The sequence below is a fragment of the Hevea brasiliensis genome, chromosome 9 (assembly GCF_030052815.1).
Source record: "Hevea brasiliensis isolate MT/VB/25A 57/8 chromosome 9, ASM3005281v1, whole genome shotgun sequence".
NCBI classification, from domain to species: domain Eukaryota; kingdom Viridiplantae; phylum Streptophyta; class Magnoliopsida; order Malpighiales; family Euphorbiaceae; genus Hevea; species Hevea brasiliensis.
In genome coordinates, this window is record NC_079501.1 from 21006282 (window position 1) to 21024493 (window position 18212).

Sequence of the window (18212 nt, forward strand, 5' to 3'; positions counted from 1 at the left end):
TTTTAGAGCTTATTTGGGTAGTTTTTGCAAAAAGGGTCAATTATAAGAACTAAGCTGTAATTTTACATATTGTGATTGATGACTGTTTGGATGGGCCCAGGAGGGGCTGTGTGATGTAATTGAGTTGTGGATATATGGTTTGTGGATATAGAAGTATGTTTTAAGCCTTTTTGCAGGTTGGGTAGGTCCTAGGTATAGGGGAGACTTTGCCGGATTTTCGGCACGACTTAGGATGTATTTAGTCTTTTCTTGGTTCGTATTGAGTCAATTGTAAATGATTGTAATAAAATTATCAGGTGAGCCGGGACAGCCTTCCTCCTCCGCCCAGCCACCACAGTGACTTCGGTTGAGTCTGTGAGTAAAATATTAATTTTAATTGTAATTTCGATATTATTATATGTTCAAGCATACCCATGCATCACTTGTATGTATATATCTAAGTAGTTAAACTCTAGGCACGTTTTATGTTGCATTCACAATTGTTAAAGTGCCATGGATGTTGTTGTGGTAATTTGGAGCAGTGTGCGTGAGTTGGCGTGCGTGTGGTGTGGTGTTGGCTATCGACAGGACGGGTAGACACGGCTTGAGATCTTTGCTGGGACCTGGTCCTTCGGGGTAGACACGGCTTGAGTTCTTCGCTGGGACCCCGATTTGGTTTATTAAGCGAAAGTCCGGCTTGAGTTCTTCGCTGGCACAGGTTGGATTAAGAGGGTCAGATAGGGATCACCCCATATATGTATTGTTTGACATTATCGGGTGTGTGAGTGCTCCAAATTGCCTTTTTGATGTGATTTGTATGAAAATTATGACGATGTTGCATTTCACTTCACAGGGTGCATTAGCTTTAGATAGCTATAGAGATTATGGTTAAAATTGATATTTTACTCTCTGAGTTGAACGCTCACTCCTGTTCATTATTTTTCCAGGCTACAGGAGGATATTTGTTGTGGTTAACCTGCTTTTCTTCTTCGCAGGTCGTTTATTAATATTTGTATAATTCTATTAACTCCTAGAATTTTCGCATGTGTTAGAAATATTTATTTGATTTGGGTCTATAATATAATTACCATGTTGGACCTGTAAACTTATTATATGCATGTATGTTGGACTGGATGAGGGAGCTGAGCTCCCATTTATTTTTGTGACATTTGAGTATGTGAAGGGTGAGCTGAGCTCCTCAATTGATTATATATTGTGTTTACAGGTCGGGTGAGTCAAAAACTCCCCGTTAAAAGGTCCATTTTATGGTCGGACTCTGTCCGGTTGAATTCTTGAAATTGGGCCCAAATGGGCCTTAGAGTTGGGTCGAGGAATAGTTAGGCTTACTACGGGCCTCGGGGGCTTTAGGCAGGTCCTAGTGCCAGTCCGTCCCATAGGTTGGGTCGTGACACCATCTATAAATCTGTTAATTTAAAAATTCAAATCATAATAAAAGTTATTTAACTTATTTTAATTTAAAACACCTATTTTAAATTTTTTTTCTTAAGTCCTAATTAACTGTATTAATTATTTTAATAGCTATTAGTTATTTTAGTGATTATTAATTATTTTACTAATTGTTAATTATTAAGTATTTTATATAGTGATTTAAAATAAAAGTATCTAATAAAAATAATTTTTAAATATAAAAATAATAATATTATCTTATTAACTTATAAAGACGCTTTATTAACTTTTAAAAGTTAAGAGGGATAATTTTTTATTAACTATTCTCTTAATATCTAAATATTAATATAAATATTATGCTACGAATAATATAAATAAAAAAATTAATATTTTAATTAAGAATAAAATATTAAATACTATTTTAAAAAGTTATTATTGATTAAGGTCTAAATTTCTAAACTGTAACAGATGGAGGGAGGGGGAGCCAAAGAGAAGAAATTAAAAGGGATGATCCACCCCAGCCAAAAATATGGCTAACATTTGTCCACTATAGGCAGTCAAAACATGGATATTATTTAATTTGGATAGTAACAGTAACATCAGCTGGGCTAAAGAAAGAAAAAGAACAAGATAGATAGGCACAAAAACTAGCGTATAGTAACGTAGGGGACACTGGCGTTTTAGGCCTAACACAGTGACGGTTCCACACAGGAATCAACTAAGGCTTTTGCTGCTTTTTGGCTTTCCGAGTGAAAAATACGTCCATTTGGGAATTTAGAAGATATTTTGTGGGTGAATTAATATATCATATGCCCCACCACCACCACCATGGAGAAGTCATTGGTTGCTAAGAAAATGATGGTTGAAAACTATTTTTTATGTCTATTCAAGGCAATCCCCAAATTCCAACAAGGCTACTTCTTGATTGGCCTAGGAAAAAGAAAATATGGAATAAAAATGAACAAAGATCCAGATAGTCCAGCTGTTAAATGCATGAAAAAGAAATAGGCATGGAGTGAAAATTTGTTCACAGAATCCAATTTAATTAATTCCAATCAATAATCAATATTATAAATAGCTTGTATATAAGAGAATATAAAGAGAAAAAATTTTTATATTATTAAAATATAAAAAAAGTAAAAAAATGATAAGAGTAAAGTGTGTATAGAATTATATATATAAATAAATATATATTACTTTATTATAGTACTTGGCGCATATATGTGTGAAATAAAATAATTATTTTATTGTAATTTTCATAAATAAATTACGAATAAATATGTTTATTAATAAATAGATATATCTATTAATAAACAGACATGTCAATTCTATACAACCAATCACAACTGTTTGTATAGGTGTCTGTTAATAAACAGATATATCTATTTTATACAAAAAGTCACAATTGTTTGTATACATGTCTATTATATACAAACAGTCACAACTATTTGTATGAGTGTTGGTTAATAAATAGACATGTCTATTCTATATAAATAGTCACAACTATTTGTATAGGTGTCTGTTAATAAATATACATATCTTTTACACAAACAGTTGTATCTATTGAAGATAGATAGACGTGTCTATTTAAAATATGTGCTATAACTTTTCATTATTTATAAATATGGATGAGTTTTTCAATACAGACATACACTACTTCTACTTCTTCTTCTTTTCTTCTAGTCTCTCTAAATTCGGTTCGTATAAAGAGTTCTTAAAGGAAATCTTCAGGAATTGCTGTCTGTAGATTTCAGACTTTGTTGTATCATGAAGGTATATTGTCATAACCTTGCAGTAATCTAGTAGAGGCAATTAATACCTTAAATATAGTGATTCATCACGCCTCAAAGCCTATTCTACACTCACTGCCTCAACAATTTTAAGGTATTAATCGCAATAGAGTCTAAGGCTGTTTTCGTGATGAATCAAGAGTTCGTGAAACTTGATCATTTTAAGGAACAAATTATGTTTACTGAGAAGGTGAAAGCAGATCAGGAAAAGAATATGAATTGCCATGCAGAGGTTATATTCTCAATAACTCATCAGATAGGCTGTAAGAATTATTTACCTCTGTCAAGTCTCCAAAGGAAATCTAAAATTCGTTAGAATTCGAATACAATACAGAAAAAAAATGTATGGATAAATTTCTCATTATGAAAAATTTTGAATTCTAAATACTTGATAATATGCCTGTTATAGATAAGTCCATGAGTTGCATATCTTTGTTTCAAAGTTTAAGGATTCGAAAGTGGTAGTCCTAAATCACTACAATTAGGAGGAATAATAGTATATCAACTTCTAGTTTGAATAATTATAGGAAGAAATTGTTGTATGCCACATACGACTTTTCTCTTAAACAGATTCAGAAACACTTACACATTAAAAAGTTTTTTATATAATAATTTGTCTTTATGTTGATGACATGCTTATAATTAAAAGAAATATAAGGCTATAATACAATGCTAAAGCTCACGATGAATGTGATAAAGAAGATTTATGTGCATAAATTGAAAGACACTTTTTGTATGCATAAATATTAATTCGTGTTGATTGTGTTTATCACTAACAAAGTGGAGAATATTGTTAGAAATAGTTAGTGATATGAAAAGTTATCCCATAATTGAAAGAGTTATGTCTGTTCATTAAAAGGCATCAAAATAAACTGATTATTATTAATAATTAAATCTCTTCTATGAGGTATAAGTTAATATATATAATTATTCTAAAAGATACAAAGTGAACGGTTGTATTTATTATAAGAGGTTTAAGTAAATAGATTTAATTATTCTAAAAGATACAAAGTGAATAATTATTTATATTCTAAAAGGTATAAGTGAACATATATAATTATTCTAATAGATAAAGTGAGTTGTTCTATATGTTCAAAGAGGTGCAAATATTTTATAAATAGCAGTTTTGAACAAAAATCTATTAACTTTTCTTTTTTGTCTCTTCTCTTTATTTTTACCTACAATCAATATTATTATTTTTTAATTTATTATTGGGAGAATTTTAAAATTGCTGTCTAGATTTATATTTTGATTATTATCCTTGAGGGATCTGCCTAAACTACCTAGCTGTAACATAGTGGGGGTTTTGCTCTTTGTCAATTTCATTATATTGAGGGAAGCAAATACTCCATATGATATTTATTGCAAATTGACTATAAATTTTGGTAGAATAATTGCTCAAATTGAGTTTGCTAGTGCTATTAGTAACTTAATGTATGCTATGCATTACACTACTCCTGATATTGCTTTTATAGTATGCAAATTGTCAAGATATACTAATAATCCTAGTGTGGAATATTGGAAAGAAATTTCAAGGGTTTTTGGATATTTAAAAAATGAATTATAAACTATCGATTGTTCTGTGATAAATTTTCAATTTTGTTAAAACCATATAAAGAGTTGTATCCATGCAAAGAGTTGTGTCCCTTGGCCAAAAGATGTAACCAAATGGAAAGATGCTATTCTTCTTAATAGTTACATGCATAAAGAGATAAATTTGTTGGCCAAAAGGTTGGTACATTTTGAGTGGTAAATATAAAAGCCTTACAAGTCATTTGTAAGAAGTAACAAAAGGACAAATGAGTATGCATTTGTGTGTGTGTTCAAATTTAGCTTGGTTCTTTATTTTTGGATACTCTCATTTTAAACAAGTTATGGAGCAATCTATTTATGCAAATAAGGTATATATCTAAACTGTGAATTATTTATATAGTTCATGTTATAAACATGTGATTGCATGGTAAACTAGTGAAACAATTATAGTGAAGATCCTAGGGTTATATAGATGCCAGTTGGATAACTAGTGCTAAGGATAATAAGCCAACTTTTGGTTGAGTGTCCACTTTAAGTGGATGTACTGTTTCTTAGGTATCAAAGAAACAAACTTGTATAACTCATTCTACGATGGAATCCGAATTTATAACTTTAGCAAATGTTGGTAAATAAGTAGAATGGCTGAAAAACTTGTTACCAGATATTACGTTGTGGCCACAACTTGCGCCATCTATTTCTTTATATTATGATAGTCAAATCATATGGCTAAAGCTTATAGTAAAATGTATAATTGAAAGTATATACATATAAGCTTAAGATATGAAAATGTAAGACAATTAGTCTCTAATGGTATTATTACCATGTTTATGTTAAATCCTATAATAATCTAGCAAATCATTTAATAAAAGAGCTCTCGAGAGTTATGATCATAAGTAAATGTGCTGATTATGATTTAGAATATTCTATTAAATTTACAGGCGATGGGAACCCTACTTTATAGTATTATTACTAAATAAAGTTTAAAGGGTAACAACAAGTCATTAGTAAATGTTGTAATTAAGTACTTAATGTACTAAGTTAATGGAATGAGGACGAGTATTTATATTCTTAATGAAGTTTAATATTATTACAAAGGAAACTTCACCTGTATGAACATAGAAAGTGGTGCTGCTTCAACAAAAGTGAGAATAATTTTTGTAAATGTTCATGAAAATAGGAGGTAACAAAATGCCATATTCGTGCTAAAATTTTGGTAAACTTTTTAAGTCGAACTAATTGATTTGTATGTGTAGTATTTCCGATTCTATTTAATAGGAATCTAGGTTTAAGTTAAGGTCACAATGATTTCTTTAGAACTTTGAAATACTTATACTAAGGAAAAGTTTAAATCGAAAGATACTTTTCATTATGCGTGAAACAATAGGATCTAACAATACAAGCTAAGTGGAAGGTTATTATAAATAGCTTGCATGCTAGATAGTATAGAGAGAAATAATTTCTATATTGTTAAAATATAAGAAAGTGATGGAATCATAAAAGTGAAATGTGTATAGAATTATATATATAAATAAATATATATTATTCTATTATGGCATTTGGCACGTATATATGTGAAATAAAATAATTATCTTATTGTAATTTTCATAAATATATTATGAACATATGTGTTTATTAACAAGTACACAACTGTTTGTATAGGTGTCTGTTAATAAACAGACATGTCAATTCTATACAAACAGTCACAATTGTTTGTATAGGTGTCTGTTAATAAACAGACATGTTCATTTTATACAAAAAGTCATAACTGTTTGTATAGGTGTCTATTAATAAACAGACAAGTCTATTCTATACAAATAGTCACAACTATTTGTATAAGTATCTGTTAATAAACAGACATGTCTATTTTATGTAAAAAGTCATAATTATTTGTATATGTGTCTGTTAATAAATAGACGTGTCTATTCTATACAAACTATCACAACTATTTAAATAGGTGTCTGTTAATAAACAGACACGTCTTTTACACAAATAGTTATATCTATTGAAAATAGATAGATTTGTCTATCTATAAAAGGTACTATAACTTTTCATTCTTTATAAATATGGATGAGTTTTTCAATCCAGACATATACTACTTCTACTTCTTCTTCTTTTCTTCTAGTCTCTCTAAATTCGGTTCGTATAAAAAGTTCTTAAGGGAAATCTTCAAGAGTTGCTGTTTGCAAATTTCAGGTTTTGTTATATCCTAGAGGTATATTGCCATAACCTTGCAATAATCTAGTGGGGGCAATTAATACCTTAAAGATAGTGATTCATCACGCCTCAAAACATATTCTACACCCACAGCCTCAACAACCATGCCTCAACATTATGTGGGGATTCATGTTGAAGTTTTTTGTTTTTGGTTAATATAAAAAAAGTTTGAGACGATCATAAATATGTAATACAGTGTTATTAAACTCGATATGGAGATTGACATAGTGAAGTGATGAAATGAATAGTTCAGTAATTTAAGCAATATATCAATAATTCAATTAATAAATTATTAAAAATTAATTAAATATAACACCTATTAATATAAATAAATATAATTAAATTTTAATTATTTTAAATAAAAATTTTAACATTTATTAAGTTATATTTAATAAATTCTAAAGTATTTTTAAATTTTATATAAAAGTATTAAGTAATATAATGTATAAAAAAATTTTATAAATATATAATTCTTTTTTAAATATTTATGAAATATTAAGTATATATTAAAATGAAAAAACATCTAATTACTAAATTAGCTTAATTAATTTTGATTTTAAAGACTTTTTATGAGATTTTTAGTTCAATTCTCAATATTAATACTAAAAAAAAATTCTATTCAATAATTAAATCGGTCTAATCAATTGAGCCATACCAGTTTAATCATTGAGTTACTTTTTTATTTAATTCATTTATAAATTTAAATTAATTTAAAAATTAATTTATTAATTTAACCGATCAATTCAATTCAAGTTTATAAACTATGATGCAATATATATTCCGTAACGCAAAAAGGATAAGAAATTGAATCTATTACACTGCGGTGTAGAAAGATCCTGCATTATTTACGCTGGGAGCAAATTAGCCCTACGGCGCCTCAATTTATCTATTTTTTTTTATAAGCATAAATTTTTATTTAAGTGCTTGAAAAGCCCAAGAAAAACTTGGAATATATCTATTTATTTTTTGTCTAGAGAATAATTTGATTAATTTTCTTTTATTTTGAGAATGCAGAAAATAAAGAGATTTTAAATTTAAATTTTATTATTTATTTATTTTAAAATTATTTATTTTTATAATAAAAAAAGGAAGAATTATTCTATCCTCCACTGACTATAATCTAATTTATTGAGCTACATTGAGAAAGGTGCATCAGGCTCGTTTGAGTTTTTCTGCCATTTTATTCTGCTTTTGTAATTTAGTGGGCCCTAACTTAGCTAAAATGGCTTTATCCCTTCAAGTCCCATTTGGTAATATTAATCTTTTTAGTAATTATTAATAATTAGATATTAATTATTAATAATTAATTATTTATATAATAATTTAAAATAAAAATATTTAATAAAAATAATTATTAAATTAATTATTAAATGTAAAAATAATAATATCACCTTATTGATCATTGTCAAAATACTCTTTAAATTTTTAAAAATCAGGAGTGTAACTTATCATAAATTACTTTTTCAATCTTTAAATATTATTATAAATACTATATCACCGAATAGTGTAAATAAGAGAAATAGTATTTTGTCTAAAATTAAAATATTAAGTACTATATTAAAAGTTACTATCAAATAGGGTCTAAGTGATAAAAGGATAATTGTAAAAATATTATAAATCATACTAAAAAAAATCTTATATATTACTTTTTTTTTTTGCACAAACCCTACTTATAATTTTATGTGCATAACTAATTGTATGATTTGTATCTATTTATTTTGGAAAGTATTATGAATAATTTAATTATGGATGTCCATTAAAATTTCTATTCTTAAATCTCTTTGTATTTATTCTATATGTTTATTGTATCTACATTCTTTATTTTTCAAGTTTTTTCATATTCTTTTAAAGTATTCAATATAACCATTCATAAGAATTTATTACTTATGTCTTATGTGTAGATGTTAAACACACTTAAAAAATTTAATAAAAGTTTTACTTTTCTTTCAATATTCTTGCCTTTTCTAGACATTATTTTTTATAAAATTAAAGAGCTGATTGTAATTATTAATAATATATGTAACACTCCTATTTGTATAGCCTAGTATATTTCACTGTTCCGGTGATCGGTGTCGGTCCGGACAATTAAGGGGATTAGAACCACACTTAAGACAACTAGAGAAGCCATAAACACAAATAATTAGTAATGTTCAATTAGTTAAGTATAAACAAGAAAAAAACAGAACATAAGAAGTTAAACGAGCCAAGAGTCACAGCGATGGGTGACCTTCTCGGGAAGGACTGCGAAGTCGTTTTAAACTCAAATTTCGAACCATAAAATGTGACGCTGCTGTCCTTAGGACCCTTATAAACACAGTGGAAAAGAGAAAATCACGAAAAAGAACTGTTAAGCCAGTCAAATAATTAGGTCAGAGAGCCAGAAGAAATATGGAATTAATTGCAAACCGGGATGAACCGGCGAGGGGCAATTTGGTCAATTGACCCCGAGAACTGACTCCTGACCTAACTGTGAAATAAAATAGGAGAAAAGAAAAATTCAGAATCGAGAATTAAATTAAAGAATTAATAGAAAAATAAATAGAAAAAAAAAGAAGAAAATGGAAAAGTCAAAAGATGATGACATCATGCATGATGTCATAAAAATAAGAATTTGTATATTTAATTAAATTGAATTCTTGGTCTTCCTAATACATAAAAGATAAAAGAAAAGAAAAAAAAAACTAAAAGCCTCATCTTCCTCAAAGTGCCGCCTCACTCTCTTCCTTAATTCTCCATGAAAATTTCTCCATTAAAGCTTGCTCTCAAGCTTAAAATCCTTCATTAAACCTTAATCACTTCCATAAAAACCTTATTAGAGCTTGTTTTAGTCACTTTAGAAGAAGCTTGGTCATCAAAGAAAGAAGAAAAGAAGAGGGAAATTAGAGGATTCAAATTCAAGTGAGGTAAGCGCATCAATTTGAACGTTTGAGATTTAATTGTTGTGTTTTAACTTGAATTACTTGTAAATAAACAAAAAATGAAAAGAAAGATGTGTAGAGGGACTATGAATGATTTTCGGCCAACTTGGGTATAAGGGTATTGTTGCATGGTTTGATGGATTGGAAGGAGTATATGAACCTTAATTATATGGATGATTATAATTAAAAGCTTTGAAAGTAGCTAAATGCATGAGTTGTGAATTAGGGTTTAGAGACCAAAAATGTGAGGAACTAGTAAATGGTATTTTTGACCTAATGTGAAGTGAGAAATGGTCATTTGTGACCTAATTAAGTGTGTTAGAAGTGTTAGAGTTAAAGTTAAATTCGGATGGAGCATAGTCATGCTGCTGGCAGCATGACCAAATTTCCTTTGAGGGACCAAAAATGAAATTTTACAAGTCCAATGGATATGGGACCAATTAGGGATGAAAATAGGCACTAAATGACACAATTTTTATTTAGGAAGCATGCCCAAAAACTGACTAAAACCTAGTGAACAAATTGACCAAAGTTGAAAAATTGAAGGCTGCCCTGCACAAACTGACCAAATGAACAGTGGTCATAACTCGAGCTAGGCAGATCAAAATGACCTGAAATTTTACCAGTGGTTAGATGAGATATAGGCCTAAAACTTTTATGAAGAACACAAACCCAAATTATGCCATTAACCCAATCAAATTAGTGAGCAAAGTTGACTCACTGAATCTGCAAAACTGCATATTTACCACATGAACAGTAAAGTTTCAATGGCTATAACTCTCTCTAGAAAACTTTGATTTAAGCGATTCTTGAACCGATGGAAACCTAAGACATAGTAGAACATTTCATATGAAGAAAATTAGACCAAATTATGGACTTAACTTGATCAAATTGCTGAACGAAGTTGGATCAATATATCTGCAGAACTAAATTCTGCAGCATGAACAGTAACTGTATTTTGGCTATAACTTGAGCTACAAAACTCCAATTGGAGTGATTCAAAAAGGAGAATAAACTTAAGACAATAGGGAACATTTTCTATGAAGGAAGTTTTGCCAAAATTCTAACAGAAAAGTGACCAATGGAACAGTGCAACCTAGACATCAAAAATTGAAAATTGACAATTTTGCCTAAAAAACCTAAGTTTTGAGAAAATGACCAAAACCAACAAGTTTAGTGACCAAAATGTGGTATGTGGGTGAAGTTGGAATTCCCATACCTATTAAGCCTTAGAAAGTCAACAATTTGACTTGAATAGTATAGTGAATAGTAACCCCGAAACACAAAATTTCAAGAACGTCGAGTTTAGCACTTTAGAGCTAGGTAAAAGTGAAGCTAAATTTATTTTGGATTTATGTTAAGTTCTAGTACTGAAACATTGTGAAATTGTGTGTTTCAGTTGAAAAGAATACTGGAAAAGAACCCAAGGAACCGAGTCAAGGCCAAGAGGTGACTCGCTTGAGATTTGTGCACAACGTATACTTTTTATAATTATCTTCTGCATACTGTTTTGAATAATGTGAAATATTGAATTATGGCATTCTTATGATGTTTGATTAAAATTGTGAAAATTATTGTGTATATTTGAAATGACAATGTTTAGCAAATTGTTAAGATAAGTTTTGAAACCACAGTGTCATGACCATATATTTGAACACCTCACTAGCATGACTAGTGGGGATAATTAGTTTCGAATTTTGATTCCTTCTCTGGAGAAGTGTTGAGGTGTGCCAATAGAAGAGGATATGAATGGATATCCATATATTTGAGCTAGCTAGCCTTGCGATGTGATTTCTCTTTAGCCTCTGGATATTGAGATTCTATTTGTTTCGAATGGCATGATCTAACTGTGGGTTTTATGAAATGTGATTTGATACTTCAAAATAAAATTGTTTGGGATTAAAATCTCATAATGCATGATTTGTATTTAATTCTCATGTTCAGTCAAATTTTTGAATAAATGTGATTTAAGTTCTGCATAAAGATTATTTTAGTATGTTGTGCACTACTGAGTCCTAGTACTCAGCGATAGCTTTTATTGCTGTCGCAAATTTAGAGACTAGAGGAGCAGCAGACTGAGCTGCTGAGGTGTGAGGAGCTATCAGCTTGAAGTCATCGGGTATAATTTATACCCTAATTGTAAATATTTCTTTTGATGTATGTATTGCATATAAATTTATGGACATGTAAATGGGTCTTGAGCAGCTTGTACAAAATTTGTATGAAGTTTGTAATAAAGTTTAGTTTGTATTTTTTTTTTTGATGTAAATTTTGTAAGGATGAATATAAATTGTTTCGTCTCTAATGAAATATGAGTGAAACTATTTTATTTAATTTGAATGAAATGTATTGCTAGTATTTTGAGGATTATTGAATTTTGAACTTGAGAAATTGATTGAAATGATTGTGGAGTTGTTGAAATGGATTGAGTTTGATTGTGAAATTGAAGTAGTTGTTGAGAAAAAATTTTTAGAAGTGCTTTTTTACAGGTATTTGAAGAACTGGTTTCTCAAAATACAGACAGAACTCTGTCAAAATTTTTATAAAATTTGCGGAAAAACAAAATGGACCAAAAATATTAACTAGTTTTAATTTTAATTAAATGTTTTAAATACCTATTAGAAAATGCTCACCACTTATCAAAAATAATAAAATTGTTTTAAAATCCCTTATAGGGTACTTAATGAGTTATCAATAGGTGAAGTTCGGTAGTTCATTAGGTATTCTACGGGATCATGTTATGCCTTATTGAGAGGTAAGGTGTGACAATATAAACTCAAAAAATTTAATAAAAGTTTTACTTTTCTTTCAATATTCTTGTCTTTTCTAGACATTATTATTTATAAAATTAAAGAGCTGATTGTAATTATTAATAATATAAAAGATCAGTTTATAATTTAAATATTTTAATTTAAAAGATTTTTTTTTACATGGATATGTAATTTTTAAATGGAAAAAATTTTCATTTAATAGCAGACTTGTATTAAGGATTTTGAGGTTTAAATTCAAATTATAGTTAAAATAAAATATATTAAAAAAATATATCTACACTCAATGTAGTTTGGTATGATGATTTTTCTAGTATGAACTCTCCTACTTAAATTCATGGTGTTCATCAACTCAATGAATAAATTAACGTGTCCATTGGTTGATGGATAGTGTTGGACTCTGTAACCAATGGAATGAAACACACTGAATTAATAGGGAAGGAGATTTAAATGATGATGAGCAGAAATTGCAGCTGTACTGACATTGATTTAAAGAGTGGGGAGTAAAAGAAAATGTGAAAAATAGAAATAGAAGAGAAAGTTTGTTGTTTTGTTGGAATTTAACATCTAAAAGAGATTAAATATATTTGTTCTGATGGACTGTCATTTAGTACAGAGCACATGTGACCCCCGATCGATGCTTTGAAATTCCATGTTCATCACGTATGTATCACAGCTTTGAGTTGACCAGACCAGAGACCACACCAGCATAGTCATCAGTAACGTGCTCCTTCAATTCATGGCTTCTTCTGTAACTGTATAATAGGAATGCTTCAAGTACTTTATCAATAACTTCTGCTGCAAATGGGTGGTTAGAAATTTTATTATTAGTTAAAAATATATTTCATCCGCAGGCTTAACATGATGGAACATTGCTGCATATTTCAATTTATATATTAACAAGGTTATTTTTTTAGTTAAAATTTCACACTCCTCCAACTTTCTTTTCTTTTTTTTTTTTAAAGAAAATTTTGTATTACTTTAAGCTTTTAAAACGTTATATTAGACACTAAAATTTTTTAAAAATAAATTAAAATAATCTTAATATTTACTTGAAATAAATCATTTAAAAGAAAAAATTTTTAAAAATTCTTACACAATCATCCATTAATTTTATTTCTTTTAAAATAAATTAATTTTTTTTAAATTAAAAAATTTTAAAAATTAATTTTTTTTATTTTAAATATAAAAATTAATAAAAAAAATTAATTAAATTAAATTCTTATAAAATTATAGTTTCCATATAATTAAATTTGCAGGACAATTTGCATTGCATGAGGTCGCATTGCTCTCACAAATCGCATGCTTTTTTTATTAATTTTTTTTTCCTTTATTTTTTTTTTTTAAGAAGTTGCCCTCGTATGCTATTGATAAATTAGTGAGCTCTTTTGAGATGAAAAAATCATAGATAACTACAAATAATAACAATTTGCTAAAAAAAAAATGAACATGTATCTAGTAAAATCAAGATCATCCGAGAATGAGACATTTGGATCCCTTGTTATCATATTAAATAAAACTATGCAGCTCCTGGAATAAGCCACACCACAAGCCTCATGCACCAGGAGACCACATAAAGCCGATGGAGGAGCTTCGAAATGATGAACGCCCACCAGCAAATAGTGCGCGAAATGAGCAAGCCAATCAGCTGAGAAATTGCATTCTCTGCAAACATGCTGCAAGGAGGCCTCCCAGTTCCCATTCAACTAACTATTAGAAATTATTCTTTCTTATGAGATTACAATCTATCATCAATGAGTTTTATTTTATATATTAAATGACATTAAAATCGTCAACTATGCTAATTAATTATTAGGTAATGTAGGTTTGTGCATGGAAATTAATAAATTTTAGAAACTTGCTTTTCTAAACCATTTAATTTGAAGAACTTGAATGTAAGAAAACAAGCTTAATATAATAGCACTTCTCTTTTCTATTTACATTTGAGTAAAAGAAACATGAAAAAGAAGACGTAGAAGTGGAAGAATAAGTAGAGAGGCTTGCATTGTCGATGGTTCTATGCAAGCTCCAAGAAGAGAAATAGATCAATACTTTGCTTCGTCTTCATGGAAATGGATGATGATGGTGATGGTGATGGTGGCGGAAATAGGAAATAATTATAACTCCAAAAATTCACTAGTCATGCCAGCAGAGAAGCATAACTATGCACCTCCTGATAATATAGAGCCTTGCTTTCTGTTCTCTAAGGTAGCCTCCAAGACTTCTACATGAAATCTTTTTCTTGGAGTCTTCCATGGTTGTTCTGCTCATCTTCATTTTTCACTTCACTGCTACTAGCTATCTAGCTGCCTATAAATATAGCTCAACTTGCTTTTCCTTTTTTTGGGAGAGAGGAATGTAGCTAGCGTGCTGAAATGAAAACTTTGAAGTGAGAAGACAAAGAAGGAAGTGCTCCTTATAAAGAGAGGTTGTGTGGTCCAAGACCCACAAGAACATGAACGTAGCCCCAGCCCTTAAGCCTACCCAAATTCTTGATTATGTGGATACCACATCATCCTCTGCACCAACATTTATGATATTTGTAACAACCACCAAGACAACTGGTCGGCAACTCATTGCTTCTTGATTTTTATTAGAGACCATTTTTTTTTTTCAAAAAAAGGGAAGTTAATAAAGTTTCATAGATATGTGGGCAGCTTGCATGCGTGTTTTCATGGACAAAGAATTATATATGTATTTTTTTTTCTACAGTAAGGTGAGGAAGAAGCTCTGATGTTTCCTTTTCATGTCCTTGGACTGGATTTTTATATATTATTTATGGCATAAAGCCTATATTATTAGCTTCAGCAACCATCTCTTTGGCACCCTTACTTAACCATTTCTGTGCACAAATACCAAGAAAGAGGAAACCCACGTATTTCTCTCACCTTTTTCTCTTAGCCCCATCAAATTGAGATGAGACATTGGCAGGAAAATCCTCCCATTGTTTTTGTCATATTGATTTTACTTGTGCCCATTTGCTATATTAAATTTATTAGTGATGATAGTTGAACTGATATTTTTGAACTTACAAGATAGTAAAGAAAACGCAACTAAAAGAATTTTAAGAAATCCAAAAGCAGTAAAAAGAACATGAAAATTATGGATTCAGTCACACATTAAACAAGAACATAGGAAGCTTAAGCTAGGCAACTAAGTCTCGCCTTCTTGTGATTGTGGAGGCAGCAGTGACGAGAAGAACAATAGAAGCGGCGTGGAGGTGATGCATTAATGGTTGGAATCTGGATGAAAGAAAAGTGGAGGCAGTAGCGAAAAGAGCAAAATAAGTGGCGTGGAGTAGGCAATCGAATGCAAGTAGTAGGGCCCAGAGAGAGAGGGAAGGAAGAAGAAGAAGAAGAAGAAGAAGACGCGCTTTTAGGTTTAGGGTTAGTAATTCTCCAGTCTAAACAACGTAGTGATCTGAATTCAATATGTCTATTATTCTATATTTGTGTTTTGCTCAAATTTTTAGAAAATACAAAAGAATATAAGCAAGTTAAGCAGTTGATATCAAATTTGAAAAGATAATAATATAAAAAATTTGATCGAATTTAAAATAAATTTAAGTGATAAATTTGTGTAACGTACCAGTTTAAATTTAGGTAATTTAAAATTTAATGATTTTGCTATCATTATTTACAAATAGTGTACATGAATGTTATATAATTTTATATTTTTAATAAAATGATTATAAAATATGAAAATGATTACTGCTAGCCATATATCTACTTAAGAAAACTCCCCATCGTCCATCCATTGAATTTAAGTTTTCTTTGGATGGAATCATATTTAAATTTCAATTTTAATATTTATAGAATTGAAACAATTACCCAACATTATATAACCTTATATATCTCAATGTTAATATCTATTCATAGGTGACTAAAAATATAAATCTTAGGGAGAGAGAGAAGTTCCGATTGTAATGGATGTTCCCAATGGGCAGCTAGCTCTCATTGTGAAGAAGTAAGGGGACATTAACAATTGAATGCTCAAAGCTCAAAAAATTGCCTTATAATTTAATTGGGTAGATCTTTTAATCCCAACATAAGTTAAATTTGTGATTAACTCAATCAACATAAAGCAAACCATAATCCCACATGTCTTGTCTTGTGCTCCTCCCAATTCATTTAACAAAAATGACTATAGTGGGCTTTGGGACAAGGCCCCTGTAATTCCACACTCCACGAATCTACACCTTTCACTGCTTGATTGGCAATTTCAAATTTCAGCATTTTTCAGATTTAGATTTTTTTTTTTGTTTTGATAGCTCATCACTTATTGTCTTACTAAAAAAAAAATTAAAATTGTGAAAATAATATCAAAATTTCTCTTTTTTTTTCCTTAGTAATTAAACCAATTATATATATTTGGACTGTTCTTGATTTTTCTTGGATCAAGCACTATTGTTGATAATTTTAAAGGGTGCATCTGACCCACTAAAAGAAAAAAAAGAATCACATAAATTGCCAATTAAGATGTCTATTATATGTAGCTGGCCAACCACAACCCTCAAAATAAAAAAAGTGAATACTCCCACCCTTATCCGATGGCCCATCAGGATTTGGCATGCCTTTGAAGCCTCCATTGCAAGGCCAGTAATGCAGCTTGAGCTGGGTAGGGTCACTAAACCAATTTATATGAACCTCAAAAAAAAAAAAAAAAAAGTTTGAATAAAGATGAGAAGGAGACAACGCATGCTAAATTAATAAAAAATTCTGACATTACATAAAGAAACAATCTTGTCTAAAATGCTGGTTGCAGGCAGCTGGTCTTGTTTTGTATATATAACAATAGAAAAAAAAAAAATTACAAGCTTGTACTGTGCATGGAAGACAAGCAAGACCTGCACGTGACAATCTCGTGAGAGACATGGTCTCTGTCCTCCATATAGTAGACAACCTAGACTTTTGTTTAGGTGCTTTTTCCATCTTCTTTTGGTAGCTTAATACATATTCTTGGCAACTATTTTCAAGTTCCATATGATTTTCGTTTCCTTTATTTTTTAATTTTTCAATATAAATTCTCGTACATTTGTCTTGGTTTATTCAAAAGTAATTAATCCGTGTCCGGAGTTCAGACATCTCAGAAATTGTACGGTTCATTGAATTTATAAGCTTAATCCAGTTTTCATCAACTTAGTGTTTAAGTAATGTAATTATAATTAAGGACTTAATGATGGTGTCTCTTTCTTGGTTTACACGAAGATATTGGAAATTGCGGAATAGTTCATTGAACTAAGTCATCAGCATGGCCACAAATTTACAGATGATGAAATTTGAATTTTATCAAGACTCAGATTTGTATATGCATATATTGCTGTATTATACGTGCGTTGAAACTTTACATTCTGAGAATGTGGATGAGATGGTGATGAATTAGAGAAAAAGGTTCAAATTCAATGTAAATATCAATGGAGAATATCTGATTTCTTGGGAAGGACTTTTGAAGGCAAATAATTATCTGATTTTGTTTTTTATATATATAAACATGTGTGTTTTTAACAGGGTTAAATAATGAAAAAGAAAAAAAAAAATATATATATATATATATATATATATATATATATATATATAAAATATTGAGCAGAAATAATAATTTGT

General features: G+C 29.5%; 1 protein-coding gene across 1 annotated transcript; it reads right to left on the reverse strand.

Annotated features, from left to right (window-relative positions):
• Positions 1 to 14505: 14505 nt before the first annotated feature.
• LOC110656006 (small polypeptide DEVIL 3-like) lies at positions 14506 to 15097 on the reverse strand. The gene has a single exon (XM_021812513.2). The coding sequence runs from the start codon at positions 14884 to 14886 to the stop codon at positions 14746 to 14748; it is 141 nt and encodes a 46-aa protein (XP_021668205.1). The 5' UTR covers positions 14887 to 15097; the 3' UTR covers positions 14506 to 14745.
• Between the last annotated feature and the right edge of the window lie 3115 nt (positions 15098 to 18212).

Coding starts and splice junctions, on each gene's coding strand:
- LOC110656006 (XM_021812513.2), bottom strand. CDS start 14,886: ATGAAGATGAGCAGAACAACCATGGAAGACTCCAAGAAAAAGATTTCA.